The 17,390-nt window shown below is 37.9% G+C and overlaps 2 protein-coding genes across 6 annotated transcripts; one reads left to right on the plus strand and one right to left on the minus strand.

Moving 5' to 3' along the window:
• Positions 1–1,903: 1,903 nt before the first annotated feature.
• Positions 1,904–17,113, minus strand: LOC18432297 (transcription factor RF2b). Of its 5 annotated transcripts, none has more exons than XR_016039690.1 (4): positions 16,556–17,113; positions 15,593–15,725; positions 3,261–3,383; positions 1,904–2,407 (listed from the first exon to the last, which is right to left on the minus strand). XR_016039690.1 is itself a non-coding variant. In XM_088845606.1 (4 exons), the coding sequence occupies exons 1-4, from the start codon at positions 17,074–17,076 to the stop codon at positions 2,402–2,404; spliced, it is 735 nt and encodes a 244-aa protein (XP_088701732.1). In that variant the 5' UTR covers positions 17,077–17,113; the 3' UTR covers positions 1,904–2,401. The 5 variants fall into 5 exon arrangements, 4 of the variants coding, with proteins under 4 accessions (XP_088701732.1, XP_006842469.3, XP_088701731.1 ...); XM_088845606.1 differs by having other exon boundaries at positions 3,271–3,345; XM_006842406.4 differs by having other exon boundaries at positions 3,261–3,345.
• LOC110007090 (Plant mitochondrial ATPase, F0 complex, subunit 8 protein) lies at positions 6,818–10,948 on the plus strand. The gene is given in 4 exon segments (XM_088873735.1): positions 6,818–6,907; positions 9,799–9,853; positions 10,327–10,755; positions 10,758–10,948. Coding segments are annotated over 4 exon segments (765 nt in total).
• Positions 17,114–17,390: the final 277 nt, after the last annotated feature.

Consider the following 17,390-nt stretch of genomic DNA (forward strand, 5'->3'; position numbering starts at 1 on the left):
AGTCATCTCTAAATTCTTAGGGGACTATGGGTGAGGTTTGTAGAAGATGCCTACCTTATACTATACAATTATACAATACAACTAGGTCACATTTAAATTTTGTTGAAAGATATAGTTCCAATATCGAAAACCTTATGATACCTTAAAAATCTATGTTCAACCCAATTTCATAATTATAAGTTCTAAAAATTAGTACAAATCAAATAGATTTATAAATATTTAAAAATCTTGAAAATGGATAGTCTAAATTGCTTGTTACTAGATGCACCATTTTTTAAACTTAAAATTATTGTTTTCTTTACATCTATGCATCTCGATGGTCGAAGTAAGGTGATGACTTTAAACTTTCCCTTAACTCATTCCAAGCTTAGGTAAAGGAGGTGGAATGTGTCAAGTAGGTAACCAACTAAAAACTTCGGCAAAACTTTTCACGAATCCTAATCTATACATCTTGAAGTTAAGATGATCAATTTGAAGGTTTTCCAACTTTGGAACACTCGATTATACTAGATTCTTGAGGTGCACCTTACTTCTATTGTATAAAGTTGTGACATCACAATAAAAGAGCTTTCACATCCTAAAATTAATATATCTTGCAATACATTCATCTAGACCATCCATTTTTAATTTTTTCAACTCTTAGGATAGCATGAGAATCCGTTTTCATCTCTAATTATAAAATTTTGAAACCCAAATAATGATTCAAATCAAGCAGACTTATAAACACATGGAAATCTTAAAAATAGATGGTACCATCTTCAGGACTCGAATTTTTTTTCTTTTTAATATATTCATACATCTCGAAGTTGAGATAATCACTTAGAGGGTTTTTCAATATCGAAACAGGCTTTTCTGATGGATTTTTGAGGTGCACTTTAATTCAACATTTAAAAGTCTCAACCTTATATAAACTTTTTTTCCACTTTGCTTACAACCGACAATTTCTTAACCAATTGGTACAAGTAAAGCATTTTGCAGTATTAACTTGTTTGCCTTTAATTTTAATACTCCATCCAGAAATAATTGACACAGCAGATGCACCAAATTTTTACTTTTCCATTACTTAATTCACTCTGCGAATGGAAGTGCAAGCATGGTTGCAGCCCAAAACTTTTAGCAGTTTACTCCTTGTGAAGGAGAAGCCCAGCATTATCCCAGCAATTAGTCCGTACAATGCCACAGAAAATAAAACTTCATCGCACTTTTAAAACATGGATCGGCAGTGTGGATCTCCACTCAACCATACTGGTCCGAACTGTGGTTATATCAGCAATTTGAATTGGCTGGACGGATGAAAAATTAGGAAAAATGACAATAAAAAATAATATTGATGATTCTAAGGGGGAACCCGGATTGTGCACCTACCAACCCTAATCCGGACCGACTGTTCCAGATCTTGATCGTCATAGTTCAAGCAGTGCTTCGAATTTAACAGTGCTTACCTTCCTACAGAAGCAGCAATCCTGGTGTTTGTGTTTGTGTGTGTATGAGAGAGAGAGAGAGAGAGAGAGAGGGCACCAGCCTTGAACGCAATCAATAATCCGAAACTGATAACACCTACAGACGACAATTGCTATAAAAACATCTGTTGCACGGTCCCAAAACAATCCAGATTCCAAAATTTAGAAATAAAACTATTTTTTACAGCAAAAAGCAAATAGACAGAAAAACTACCCACCTCAAAAATTGTCAATCGACAAGCTTCCATGTCAATCCCGAACAAACATTAAACTCCATATCGACACCCCAATAAACATTAAACAAAGTCACTAGACAAAGAATGCATACGAGAAAACCTCCATCCACATCACAAAGACAAAAAGGGATCTGATCGAGCAGTAAATGCAGAGAGAGAGAGAGAGGGGAGACCTAGATGCCCAATAGAAAATCTAACACAAACAAATGCAAATGAATAATATCATCAAAATAAATAAAAAATGTGAAACAAACAATCTCAGGAAAAAGGGGAGGTAAACGAAGTGCCATAAGACACCCATCAATGAATTACTCGAGAAGATAAATTATGGTTAGCGGAGTCACACCTAAGGAGCTCAGAATGTGCTGCTACTTTCACTAGCTGAGACAGAAGAGCCCTCGGATTTCACCAGAGGTGAGCTTCTACTGATATCGAGCCCTTGCATTAGGCCAAGGGAGTCCTGTTGCAATATATCAGAGAGAGAGAGAGCTCGTAACTGGTGGTGGTTACTGAGAGAAGGCTGCTGAGAGGGCTGGAACTGCTGAAACTGCACAGGGTGGATTGACGATGGGTGAGAATTTGGAAAGAAGGGTGGGTGGTTTGTGGGCATTTGCTGCATGCCCAAGTTGAAGTTTTCTCTCCCATTGGGTGTTATCTCTCCAGTAGCAATTTTGAGGCGCTGAACTTCTTGCCTCAGAGCCTCGTTCAGAGCTGCACCCACCACCGATACATTTGCAGAAAAGAAAATTCAAGGCCATGTCATAAGCAGAAGCCACTGTTCAGTCACAAGGCCACAAAATCATCTCTCAAACTCAAAACTTAACAGAGAAGTTCTACTTTCCAAGGAATATCAAATCTCTCTTTCTCTAGAAAAGCAACATTTATGTTTTCTTTTCCGTTTTAGTCTCGTGTTGGAATGGGACTGTGAGAAACCCCAAATGTTTTTCCTTGACTTTACCACTCCAATGCCATAGTGGTAAAGGGAAATATTGGTGCAAACCAATTATGGGTTTGATCCCAGCAGTCCAAGTGTATTGGGGCCCATTGTCGTGATGATTCAAATGGTGCACTCCTCTTTGTTGTCGAAATTCATAAATCTCTGCTAAAATAACGATTCTGGAATCTTGGACTGTCTACTGTATAAGATTGTCAATGCCCATTGCAGGCTTCCATAATGTAGTTTTCAAACTTCCCAATTACCAATGGACAGTATACCTTTATGACACATCACACTCCACAGCACATCCACCACCCATTGCTTGTTGGCACGCGGTAGAGATTGAAGATTAGTTGTACCTTGGGAAATATACTGGGGGGGCTAATTAAAGCTAATAACCACCATCCATCATAAGGAGCAGATATGCGGATGCTCCTCATGAGTACCGTACACCATACAACATTGGTGTATGGTATACTACCCTACTAGTAATTTTCAAACTTATAATAATAACATATCTTTAATTCAGTTGCTAATATCAAAGAAAAGGCAAAAAGTGTACAAAAAGAGGAGTTCCAAAGATTACATATTATTACTGGAGTACTTCAAGATTAAAGTAACTCTTACCATCACGTACTTGTGCTTGACGTTCCATCTCTTGCAATTGTTGCTTAAGCATGGTGTTCTCGGTACTCAGCCCATTTGTGTCCCTCTACCAAAGCCGAAACCAGTAAGCAATGAGGCATCTTACTGCACTAATAGAGAACTGAGGACGCTAGACATTATTTAATAAGTCAAACAACAAAGTAATTCAGGAGTTTCTTAAAATTTTGCCACCTCGCAATTTGTCAACTATTCCTGGTAAATACTCCAAATCAGCAATATATGATTATAGAGAAATAAATATATCGAAAGGACAAGAAGCCTGTTTTTATATTTGGTAATTTTTATCTCCAAATGGTGATTTCTACCAAAGTGACCCTTGTCAAATTCAAAAGGATGAAAATAACCCCACCAAAAATACTTAAAAATGCAAAAAAAATGCAATTTCATGTTTTAGTGTTCATTTTTGGGACCAGCAGGTTTGGGTCTGAACCAGTGATCAGCCAGTCGCTTGTTCAGCGATGGATTGGTGGGCAATCCGGTTCGGGGAGTTCGAACCAACTGGCATTCCCACTTGTTCACCAATTCCGATTCAAACCAGCCAGTCCGGTCCGGTCTTAACATCCAACGTTCCAACTTTTGCTAGGTTGGCAAGTGCAATTAGCCATTTAACGAAGGTTGTTATTGGATCTCTGATAGAGTAGTGACATATTTTATCATGGCCATCCATTGGTTCCATGAAATATACTGCAGGGCATCCTTGGGTTCCTATTAAATCCATATTTCCACAAAGTATTTTGACAAGCATCCATGGATTCCATGGAGTCATCCACAAGTTTTAAAGCCACAAGGAAATCTCATATTAATGGGGGGTTTTCTTTGGCTCATGGAATAAGTTTGTTTGGGGAGGCCACAAGATGGAAGCAGCAGTGTTCAAAAAGGCGTAGGCACCCGCCTAGGCATTTTGGGGGCCTGGCAGCCTAGGCGACCAAGCACCCGCCGACGGGTAGGGACTATTAATTAAGAAAAAAGTTATAATATAATTATTTTTTATTAATTAATATCCATAAGATTTGGTTTTGGATATCAAATATCAATTTCATCCAAAGTTTATGACTATTCACAAAATATAAGTCCAAATCGGTAAATGTTCCATCTACAAATATGTAAACATATAAAAAAAGTAAAACAAAACTAATAGGATAACAAAACATCACACATTGTACAAAATAATAACTAATTATTCATAAAAGAAATCGATATAAGAACAATTTCACTGTCCAAACGAGTTAATAATCAATTAATCACACAAAAAAATCAATTTTTCAACTACAAAACATGTAAATATATCATAAAAGGAAAAAACAAGGTTAAAAACAAAAAAATCAAATAATTCAAAACATAATACGTTATAGCAAAAAAACTCAAAACCCTTATTCAAATATCATAATGGCATAATGCTCTAAAAATATCAAAATGAAAACGAAGTCGGCCCAAACCTTGTCTATTCGATCACCAAAAGTCCTCACTACTGACCACTAGAAGCGCCGAAAATTACCACGAAGCATTGCCTTTGATTTTGAAAGAAATCGAAAAAATAAAAAATTTATCGATCTTTCGATAAATCACAAAATACAGGTTTTGGAGAGTTCTCTCTCTAGATGGCACGGATTTGGTTTTGGCGGTTTGGAATGTCCCCCAAAACCCTTTGCCCCCCTTTTTAAGGGGGGAAATTATTAGTTTGACTGTACCGTTGTTTTGCCCTCGGCAACCTGCGTCAAGGCAGCACCTAGGCGGCCGCCTTGACTGTAACACCTAGGCGACGCCTTGCCCACCTACGCAGGCACCTAGACGCAAGCTACCTTGGTGCCCCGCCTAGGCGTTTTAGGCAACTGGTTGCCTAGGCGGCTGGGTGGCCAAATTTCGAACACTAGGAAGCAAGATTCGATTTTGCAACTCTGGCCCTTTTTCTATTTACTATATAGTAGATCATAATGAGAAAAAGATTAAGTTGCAAGATCTGCCTCTTGTCATAAGGTGATTCTTTGCATTCTTAACTGAGAAATAAATCAACCGCTTTGTCATACCAATGAGCCTTGGGTCGTGCTTCTTTTGGCTCTTCTTGACCACAATTGATGAATTGATACCACAATATATGATCGTTGTTGCAGCTTCTGATGCATACACCACACCAATACAGCCCTGGAACTGGCACACTTGTGCCACTATGAGTCCTACTACCAAACACTAACTCCAATCAACACACTACATTCCTATCCTACATCCACCAATCCCATCCTACAGTCCTTCTGCCACCCTCTGTTCGCACCAACAACCAACTGCCTGACTAATGAGTTCACCACTTCCCACTACTCAACCCTCATCTTCGAATAACCCGTTCTCTTTTCTGTTAAGTTAGCTGGGCCTAGTTATTGGGATCTCCCAACCTAAGGGGTGGATCCCACTGGAGGACCCTGCTCCCGACATTAACTTTGGGATCTTCATCCTTCCTATTTGGGATCCAGATCCTAACTTATACGAGATCCAGATTCCTTTAATTATATATAGGGGTTCATAGGTAAACTATACCAAGGTTCCACCGGCATGGGATCTTGATTCCCTCAGTGGGATACTCTACCATCGCTCTTGTCCTCTTTAGAAGGTCACAAGTTCGAACCCTGAGCTTCAAATTAATGCTAAGTAGTAACTATTTTGCATATTGGTTCACAGACATAATTTGTGTTGGTAGTTGACTACATTGTCCCTTTTGGGATCTTTAACACGTCACGAATTAGGTTGAGCTTCAACTTAATACTCATCTTAATACCCTTTATCAAATGAAGAAGGTTGGCCATGATTGTTTTGGCATATATATGAAGTCATAAACTACACTCAAAGAATGCAAAACTTAAACTATTATATAACGATTCAATATTCTTAATTTTTTATAAAGTTTTGATTTCTCTAAAAAAATTTATTGCTTAACTAAAATATAAACTACACTCCATAGAGTACAAAAACATCAAATTATTATTGAATGATTGGATTTCTTATATCTTTTAATAAAATTTTGAATTTTAAATATAATTCATTAATTCTTTATGATATTATATGGACTGTGCTCCTGACCTAAAGTATCGTAGTTAAGTGGGGCCTCGATACTTAATCAGATGTACCTCGGATGTGTAGAACTTATCATTCAATCCCTACATGTTGGGATCAAGTGCCCCAACATATGAGGATCTTGATCCCTAAATTTTGGGGTGTATGAAGGGCGATTCCGAACCTATGGATCCTTCTTTAACGATTCCTTGCACCCAATTAGATTCCGAAACCCATCCTGGTCCCTATCCCGGTAAATATGAGGGCTTGAGCCAGTACTCCATCCATTGTATTAATGCGTATAATAAGTACAAAGTGTACATACAAGGAAGGAAATGTAAAGAGCTACATAATTAACCAGATATAGCTCGGACGTGTAGAACTTATCATTCAATCTCTAGAAGTTGGGATCGAGCTCCCCAACATACGAGGATCTTGATCCTTAAATTTTGGGGTGTACCAACGGTCATTCCGAACCTATGGATCCTTCTTTAATGATTCCTTGCACCCAATTAGATTCCGGAACCCATCCTGGTCTCTATCCTGGTAAATATGAGGTGCTTGAGCAGGTACCTCATCCATTGAATTAATGTGTAAAATAGGTACGAAGTGTATAGACATGGAAGGAAATGTACAGAGCTCTCAAGGGCCTGCTATATACAAGTATCCTCACTACAATGCTCAAAATATTACGCACTTGAAGCTCTCAGCGTGAGGGGTGCACCATCCATCTCTTGTAGGCAAGGTTCTCATTATCATTCTTTGGAAGTGATATGCAAGTATCTATGACACAATTTCAAAATTCCAAGTCATCTCTTTCATTACCACTTGAATGGATTTGTTTTGGTTCTCTTGACTTCCTTCTTGCCGAATTTCCCAGATTATGGTAGACCTTCCAAATTTATCAATGAACCTGTTTGTAAACTTCTTTTTGAACCAGTTTGCTATGAGGTTTAGTATAGGTCTGCCAGTGTATGAGAGATCAACCTCCACAAAACTATTTGGGGAATGTGGTGGACAAACTTGCAAGTGATAAACAGATGGTCATGCCTCTTCCTTTCAGTTTTGCACATGCAGCAAATGTTATCCAACTGGAGTTCCTATCTTTGGATTCTATCATCAATGAGTAGCTTGTTTTGGTATGCCAACCAAGAGAACCACGAGCAGTAAATTAGCCACAAAAAAAAAAGAAAACCATGAGCAGTAGGGCAAATTGGCTTTCCATATATTTCTACTTTCATGTTATCTAAATACATCATGGACACTCTTGATGGAGAAGTCTCCAGTTTGGAAGGCATCCAAGTGATTTGTTCTACCACATCATTTCCTACTTCTCGATGACTATGTTCTTCAACGATCAAGAGTGTGCCATTCATGCCTTTCCAAGCCCACGAATCTCTTGTTACTCCAGAATAATAAAGGTGGTACCTCCAGGGACAATGCACGTCATAATATAGTATTTTCTTAATGATTGCCTACTACAAGCTATCTTCCCACTTGCAAACTCCCTCCTCCACCAAGTCGCATATCCATCCCCTTTATGACCTCTAACAAGTATTATTGCTATATAAATTGTACTCATCTGGTTTTGAAAATGGACAATACACATGATAATTAAGAAATAAAAAGATTGACATCTCAAAGTGGACAACATAAACTACTACAAAAGAGGGGACCTTGAACTACAACCACTAATTTTCCACTCTTGATCTAGCTAAGAAATCTGTGGGGAAAGAAATCACTGGCCAAAGAGAGAGGTTGACTCCCTCCTCCCTGATATCTATAATAGACAATGAGGATCACATTTTATGGCAACTCATATAGTAATGTCTATTGACCCACCATGCACATCCTGGGGACCTTCCCCCACCATATTAGACTCTATGGTTGTTTAGTCATTCTTAATTTGCTCCAAGGGAATTGGCCGTAGCCCATGCTCTACTTAAACATTAGTTCTAAAAAAATGCTCCATTTAAATATAAGAATATCTCAAACCTAGTCTTGTCGAGATCTCAAGATTATGCCCTTTTGCTCCTTTAGTTTTCTAATCAGTGCACAAGGGTTAAATATTTTGAGATCCTTCCCATAGAAAGCAAAACAATTGGTTTCAAGAAAATTTGTTGTGTCATTCTGTAAGGAACGAGATCATTGAGGAGTACCCAAATTTAGATGAGTTCTGGGGATGCTTCTTAGCTCAAAAATAAGAAAGTCCAAAAATCAAAAGTTTGAAATCAAGGATAAATTTCACCTTGTGGAAATATAAAAAGAGCTCACCCTTTTAACTAAAAAGATATTAATTTCTAGAGGACTGGTTCAGCGTTGAAAATTGATCAACTTAAGAAGATTTTAGGTTTTGTTGCTGCGGGAAAAATTTGATCATTAATCATAATTTATTTCCACTTTGGACATATATCATGGTGACATCAACATAAAATCTATAAGAACTACACTGTTTTTTTATGGAATTTACACAAAGGACGCGGTTAGCATGCGGCCAAGCCCGCACATGGAAATTCGGCCTTGGCAATAAATATATTTTTTAAATATAAATTTGATCCTAATTTTTAGAGAATGCGGGCTTAGAAATAAACATGGAGATCATGAATATGAAAAATAAATAAATTTTAAAAACTAGAAATAAAAGCTAGAAATAATAATTATATTAAGAAAACATTTGGACCATAGTTAAAATTGTTTTTAGATGAACCACCAATTTGCATCCATCTTTAAGATGGATGTTTTATACCTCTGGACCGCATATTGTAGAAATGCGGTCTAGCCCGCATGAAACAATTGTTCTTTACACAAATCAGGTGGCTCTACAACTTTCTAATGAAAGGAGAGGTTGAATTTATCAGGTATCCCTCCAAATTGGGCACATTTTAGCATAATTCCAGTACAGCTCTGGATGTGTAAATTTTAAAATTTGCACAAATGTATAATCTGCAACTGTAATATCATTTACTCTTTAAGTATCTATATATTACATAGTCTGCTTGTTCACTATATAATGGTTTCATAACATGATAATTACTTTTTTTTTAGCAAGTTGCATAAAATGATTATTTTTCCGTTTTTATTAAATAAGACATGTCACGATTCATTCAAGTTCAAGAAGCAATCCCAGAAGCGACTAGTCGCTTTCTCAAATGCCTCTTTATTATAGTCTAGTAGAGTCTAGTATCCCGAATGCCTATGTACTAGAGTAGAGTCTTTTGCCTCCTTCCTTAACCGCCAACAAACGCTACTAGGAGAGTAAGTGTGCCTTGCTCGCATTCTAGAAGCTTTGGTAAGCTTCGCTTCCCGCTTCCTTGGTAGAAGCTAGTGAAGCTCACCCTTCTCGCTTCCGCGGCCGGCCTGGCTAAGAAACGAAGGAGGCCTTTTTTCTGGCTAAGAAAGGAAGCTACCGCTTCCGTTTGTATTTATTCTTCAACATCCTCTTAATCACTGTCCTGTACAGTATCATGAAGGGGTGACTCTTTCAAGAACTACTGCACGCTCTTCTTCAACAAGAGGTTCCACCTCTCTCTCAAGAGCATCCTCCTGCTGGACTTCCCAATTCTTGGAAGTCTCTTGCCTTGAAAGACCGTCGGATTTCCAATAGCGGAGCTTGCGCCTTGGACACACTAGATAAGCAATTGAATCGTGCCAAGAGGAATCTGGCTCTAACCTTAGTGAAATTCAAATTCACTCTGTGGACTATCCGTTATGGACTATTCGTATAGTCTAATTTTCTATGTCCCACTTCCCACCAAACCAAATTAGATAGATTCCGATATAAGCTCTTCCTGTGACTGTGGCTTGAATAAATAAATAGATTAGATAAAATAAATCAAATATAGGGCATATAAAGGAGAGAGAGCGAAGAATAGAAAGAGAGGTTTGAGAACAACACTTGCTTTAGTTTGTTTTTGGTGACATAAGTCCCTCCCTACAACTCATGAATTAAGAATTCTCACAAGGACATGGTCTACTCAACATGGATTAGGCGTGAATGAAACCTTTCACAAAAATCTCACAAAATTTCATACTAAAGAAATTATTCTTCAATTGGATAAATTCACTTATTCCACACAATTCTTCTGGTCATGCCTTATCCTCTTCACTTTTTATATTCCCCTATGCAATGATGGAGATGATGTTCCCCTATGCAATGATGGAGATGACGTACTTGGGATCAACAGAATTCTCAAACTACGAAACCAACTGGTTGCACACCAACAAAGGGGGAACAAAATCCGGAGCAACGACCCCAAGAGTTTTGAAGATATCTCGAGAAATGGTTGTAGCACCGGTGTATCCTATATGTACTCTAGTTTATTCGAAGTATCCCAATACTGTAACGTCGTCGACTTATTTGGAAAATGGAGGAAAACCACTTTGATCTCTTGTTTCGGAGAAATAAGTGGCACACGAGGGAAAGAAACATTCTATATCTGATCTTGAAGTCCTCATATAACACTTCTTCAAGTCCTAGATGGGGGGGATCACCAGTCGAGAGGGACAACAAAAAAACCCTAAGCCTTTCGACTCACTCTCGTATGGCTCGCCCTCGAGCCCTGGGCAGGTCAGCTGGGTCTTTCCCTGCTGTTTTGTTCCCACCGCGATAAAGATGCACGTAATAGGTATGCCCAACGCAAGGAGGATCTGTGGAGAGTGTCCGTTGTCTTGGTAGGGCGAACGTGAAAGGACTACCGCTATCAGACTAAGGCTACCGACGAACCCGACTATGGGCTTGGACGGGGGCAATCCACTACTATAGCTAGCTAAGGCGACTACCCTATATACCTAAAGCCAGTCATTCGGGTCACTATAGTTGTGTCTAAGTCTACTACCTATGATACCTTTTTATATCACGGGCTATATGAAACTGGCTTAATTAGCGTGTATGAACAAGGAAGGGGTGACTTTACTTTCTCATCATTTGATTCATTATCAATGTGAACGCCTTGAGGGAAGTTTCTTAACATGGAGCCTTAGGAACAAAAAAGTATATCTCCTGGATTTGATGTTCTACAATGCACCCATCCTATCCCCTTCCTTTACCGCCCGCCTAAGTTTGCGAACCATGCATGATCCTACTGTATGAACACACGCTTCCTTGCCACAATGCTTACTTATTTCCTATGACCCCAGCAGCCCATGGCTGGGGTCCCCTCCCATTGCTCTAGCCATAAGCTACACTGGGCCTGCCCTGGAGGCCAAGTGGGCTCAGCAGTCAGCCACCCTCTTCATTTCATTCGAATTTTGCAACGGAATATGTTGGAATTGCTTTTTCCCGATGAAATAGTGACAAACTAAACCTTCTATTCAGTTTTCATTCTTTGACTTATTTCTCACCGCGTCTACATCTTATCCCCCAAGATTTCAAGGTATGATCCTAATTATCCTGGAGGGTCACTGGACCGAAGAAGCAAGAAGACTCTTCTTGATGGCTCATTGCCGGATCTGGAGGAATGGGAAGTTGTCTAAAGCAGCTCCTCCATTGCATAGACTCAACCTACGATGCTTGAAAGAGAACTGGTGTAGATAGAGGAACCGGTTGTTTCTCCCCACTTCCGATCCCTCGATTGAATCCATATTGAATAGAGGGGCCACGAAATCCCAGTGTCTTCTCGGCTTCTTTCTGTCGAGACATCTTCAGTCAAGGCCTCCCCAGCCAACCCCCTTAAAGAACTAGTGAAGCGATCAATGTCCCTTCCTCCGCTCCTCCCCTTACTGAAGTGGAATTGATAAAGAAATGTTGGATTGCAATGTCAGAGGGTTGAGCTTTTAATTCATGGCATGAACAATTCATAGGCGCGGCGGGATGACAGGCCACTATAAAGAAGCAAAAGTCAGAAAGGTAGCTGAAACCACTAGTTAGAAGGAACTACTTAAGGCAAGCCGCTTCGTTGTCCAAGCTATTGCTGTTATTCGCTACGCTTGGTTCTATTAGAGCTAGCAAGCAAAGCAAATAGAAGCTTACCAACCTAGCCTATCTTGCTATGCCAAGCTTACCAAGCTAACCAAGCCAAGCCTATATGATCACAAAAAACAGAAGAAAAAAAAAATGCTCGTAATTCATGAACTAAAAAATTAATAAGTAAAACTTAAAAATAAGATTAATATATATATGGGGGAGTGATTTCATGCAACAACTTTATAGTAATATAATGAAACAATCTTCAATAATCATGCTAGGGCCATTCGTTTGATCTTAGTTGTTAAACATATACTCCTTCCATTTTCATGAACAATCAAAAACTAAAGTATGCTCGTAATTCATGAACTAAAAAATTAATAAGTAAAACTCAAAAATAATATTAATATATATATGGGGAGTGATTTCATGCAATTCTTTTATAGTAATACAATGAAACAATCTTCAACAATCATGCTAGGGCCATTCTTTTGATCGCAGTTGTTTAACATCTACTCCTTTCATTTTCATGAACAATCACAAAAAAACAAACTTTGAAATCACAACCTAAAAAGTATTTTTTTTTAACCCACTTAATATAGGTTGTCCACTTGGTGAGATGCTTAGATCTAGGTCTTAGCATGTTTTTTCGTTTTTCAAAATTTTTAGATGCCTTTGTTACCATTAGATGAACAACGTTAAAAAACAAAAAATTGATTTTGAATTCCTAAAGGCCTAAAATTTAAAATTCATGAAATAAAAAGTCTGGATTCATTTTTTGATGCAATATAAAATTACAGGCAAACATCACCCGGCAAATTAACTGTCTTAGAGAGAGAAAGAAAAATCGTGAAGGAAATCACAAGAAGAAAGAACAAAAACATGCCGATACGAGTATTCTGGCACGGACCACAAACTCAAGAGAAGAAACGACACCCACATAGGGCCTCTCTCTCTCCAAGAAAACACTTTCTTTATTAATCAAAATTCAATCTCCATTACAATATGCGTGCTTCCTTTCTTTTATCAAGGTTTCAAAACACGCTAGGCGGCCTGCCTGGTGCCCAACGCCTAGGCCGGCGCCCAAAACCTCGGGCGCCTCGTAGTTTTAAAAAAGCGAGAAACACCTTACGTCCCTGGGCGCCCGCCGAGCCCGCCTGGGCCCCCGTCCAGCTCGCCTGAGCGACGTCCCAGCCCGCTTGGGCGTCCGCCCAGGTACATCCGCCCTTGTAGGGGCCGCCTGGGTCTAGGCGGGCGGATTTTTGGCCGAGACCGCCTAGGTGTCAAGTGGACCGTTTTTTAAAACATTGTCGTTTACACACTTCCAACTTTCTAAAACTTCCTACAGAAAAGGAAACGCTAATCTCAATAGGTGCTTTACATATCCCCTAACCAATTAGCCAAAAAAATCAAATGAAGCTCCCCTTTATCCCAAAAGATAAGGAAAAACTTATTCATACCCAAATCATCTAGTCCTATTTTTTCTAAAGATAAGGCTTCAAAATAAGCTTAACCTCCTATAATTTTAAAAGAAAGCTTACTAAAGATTAAGACTAAATATTGAGATAAATTCCTATCTTGCAACAAAACTTTCTAAAAATGAACTCTTAAATAATGAACCAAATATAAACTTCCCTAAAAATAGACTTTATCAAACTAACCTAAGAATCCTATTTTTAATAATTAACCCTAATAAATAAAAATAAGAATTCTACCCAAACTCTAAAAATAAAATTAAAATTTGTTGCATCCAAATTTTGATCTGCATCATTTTTTAGGGGGCCTCATTTTGACCATATCTAAGGTGCAAACTGATTTTATTTTTTTTGATCGATTATTGGGAATAGAGTGCTAGTATATAATTTATGGTCATAAAATTGCCTCAAACATGGTTTTCTAGAAGTGTGATTTCATTATATTATAATGACAACGTGACATGAAATCATTCCCCCTACATATATATATATATAGATGTGTGTGTGTGTGTGTGTGTGTGTACATATGCATATACATATACATATGCATGTACATCTACACACACACACACACACACACATATATATATATATATATATATATATATATATATATATATATATATATGTGTGTGTGTGTGTGTGTGTATGTATGTATATATAATTTTGCTTTGCACTAAACAATTTATATAAAAAATGTGTCCAAACAATACACAAGAGCTATCTTTTAACTACCAAATTACAGAAGAAAAGTATTGAAAAATTAACAAATTAACAGTTTTCAATAATTAATATAGAAACATTTCTGGAAGCCTACAAGTAACACAATGAGCAGTCACAACCTTCAAACACAGCCCCAGAAAATATACAAATATTAAAAGTACATCTAAAAATGTTTAAGAATAAATGCACAATGCATCAAAAGCATTCATTCCCTAGAACTAGAATTTTGGTTTATTTTTCAAAACTCCATTACATCCGGTAGCAGGCTTTTGACCAAAGGTGTCAATTTCAATGTTCTCATACTCTAGAAAGAAAGAAACCTGAAGTTTAGGAGCACTCCAATGAAAAATGAATATCACTACATGAAATTTTCATGGCACAATGTTGATCACTTAAAGGCATCAGCTAACTATTAAACAAATGCCACTGCATGATAGCGAACAAACCATGGAAACAATATTGCCTCATAGCCCTTGAAAGAGCAGAATTTATTGCATGATCAATCCATTAACCTTAGTCTGTAAAAATGAGATACGGCAATGATTCAAGAGATCAAAATTTTCTAAAGAGTTGCAGAGCAAAACTGTCAAAGGAGCACAAAAAGACTAAATAATTAATAGCATTCTCCTTTGGGTTGGATGTCCGATACATATTAGCAACCTAAACAACAATGTGTAACCTAAGTAAACTGCCTTCAAAAGACACCATCAGTTCGAGGAACAATTACCAACATCACCATGAAGGACCCTAAAATCTGTCAAAACTACCTATGTGAGAGTACACCGCTATATGGGCATCCAAATGGGCACATGGTTTGTGCAGCCATATGCCACACTAGTTTTTTAATATGTGCTAATATTCACAATGCCAATTCCATATTTCCAAAGAATTTCCACTGGAAGAACTAACAATGAAGACACTTCTAGTAATAATGCAAATTTATTTCATTCAGTCTAAGAAACAAGGACCAAGTATAGAGGAACCAAATGAGTGTAAACAAGGTAACAACAAAAACATATAAAGTAAAACATCACAGAAAATGAGATTGTATGGCGGTTTACATTGGTTCCACTACAGAAACCCAGTGAGTGTAAACAAGGTAACAGTTTTTCCATAATCAAGAGAGCAGATTCTTTGAAACCATACTTACTAACCTGAAACAAGGTGAGTTGAGCAGAGAGAGTTGTTGCCTCTGTTTGAAGGGTTTGAACCTTGCGTTCAAGCTCTGAAATGTACCGAGCCTTCCTTTCTTTTGATCTAGCAGCTGACTGTCTGTTTGCCAGTATCCTGTGAACAACACCCCACTTTTAGGACCTCCATGAGAAAAATCGGAAACACTGAAACTTCATAGAAATGATTATTACAACACTTGCCTAACAAAAAGAGACAAAATTATTTCCTCATAGTTTAAACGTAAAAACCCATTCCAAGAAAAAATATTCAACATACACATGAGCAGATATCCATAATCATTGAGTTTTGGAAAGCATTGAACCCCATCTATAATAGAAGTTTATAAACTAGAAATCATGAAAATCTAGCTTTGCTCGGACTAATCGGCATGCTCATGGAAAAACACAAAAGAATTCATTAGATTTAATTATCAAAAAAAAAGGCAAGGAAGTGATATGCGATGAAGCAAAGGCCTTTCCCTGCATCTTGAATGATGAACACAACAAATAAATTCAAGAGCTTTTCTTTGATTCTAATGATAATAACTAAATTTACAAAACTACTTGGGAATTTCCTCTCTGCTTCAGATCGATGGATATACCGAATTAGTGTTTCATGGAGAATTTCACAGACAAAAAGCATAAATAAAACCAAAAATCAAGAAATTTACACCAACTTCCGATCAACACATAGTATCAAAAAGTGGAGTAAAAGCTGCATTTTTCATCAAAGGTCCATCACATCTACCCACCAAAAAATTAAAATATTTAAACATTTCGACGTAACAAAGAAATAGCTAAAACAAAAATACAATTTGCTCAGAAAATAAAATAAGAAACAATAATATACCCAAAATGAAAAACGGAGAAAAACTCAACAAAAGTTAAAGCAACCCCAACAAAGTAAATAGAAAATTAATATATTTAAAAAAACACAATGTCTACCTCTTAGCCCTCTTTGGATCTAACGCAGCGAGCTCTGCAAGCTTTTCTGGAGGCATTGCCTTCTTCACCTCTGTACCCACCTCCCCAAATAGAGCCGACCCATCTACTGAATTGCTATGTCTATGCCCCCTCCTCCCCATTTCCGGTTTGAAAGAGCCTGCATTTGCAGGAAAACCCGAAATTTCACTGCATTTTGCCTCCCCTTGAACGGGCCCGAGCTTCTCCAGATCCATATAAGTAGAGAAGAAATCCTCCTCTTCTTCCTCATCATCGCATTCTGATGAGTTGGGTACTCTAGTTTGAAGGTCATGGGGCAAAGGTAGAGATAGCTCAGAGTGAGCCCTCCTGTGTGTTCCTCTAGAGAGAGAAAGGGACATGGAGGAAGCATGGGTTGATTGGGAGGTAGAGAGAGAAGAGGAAGAAATGGGGACTCCTTGGTGGTCTTGCATGGGCGAGACACACGGCTCTCTATTTTCTTCCTCGTCCTCCTCCTTCATGTTTTCTCTCCCTACATTTCTCATACTTTCTATTCGTGATGAAACTTTCTGTATCTTCTATCGGGTGCTGTTTGCATAGAGCCTAGGCTCTAAACAATCAAATTAGAGCCTACCTTCGAATAGTTTCGAAAAATGTGGTTTCGATGCTGAAAATTTTTGTCATAGTTTTAAAATATATTTTTATTTTTATTTATAAAGTTAAAAAGCTTCAAAAAAATAATATAGATGGAGATCTTGAAAACCAACGGTCCAAAACTACAAAATACACTATTTTTTCAAAACTTGAAATCTAATTTTTTGATCATGGTCATGCATCTTGATGTTGAGATGATCAATTT

The sequence above is a fragment of the Amborella trichopoda genome, chromosome 8 (assembly GCF_054954075.1).
Source record: "Amborella trichopoda isolate Santa Cruz 75 chromosome 8, AtrichopodaSantaCruz75HAP2 v2.0, whole genome shotgun sequence".
Lineage (NCBI taxonomy): Eukaryota > Viridiplantae > Streptophyta > Magnoliopsida > Amborellales > Amborellaceae > Amborella > Amborella trichopoda.

Excerpts from the sequence above, each read along its gene's own strand:
- LOC18432297 (XM_006842406.4), bottom strand. The coding sequence starts at position 17,076 with ATGAGAAATGTAGGGAGAGAAAACATGAAGGAGGAGGACGAGGAAGAA. Across the intron at positions 15,726-16,555 it reads GATCCAAAGAGGGCTAAGAG|GATACTGGCAAACAGACAGT; the intron begins GTAGACATTGTG and ends TGTTGTTCACAG. Across the intron at positions 3,346-15,592 it reads CTCAACTCACCTTGTTTCAG|AGGGACACAAATGGGCTGAG; the intron begins GTTAGTAAGTAT and ends CGGCTTTGGTAG.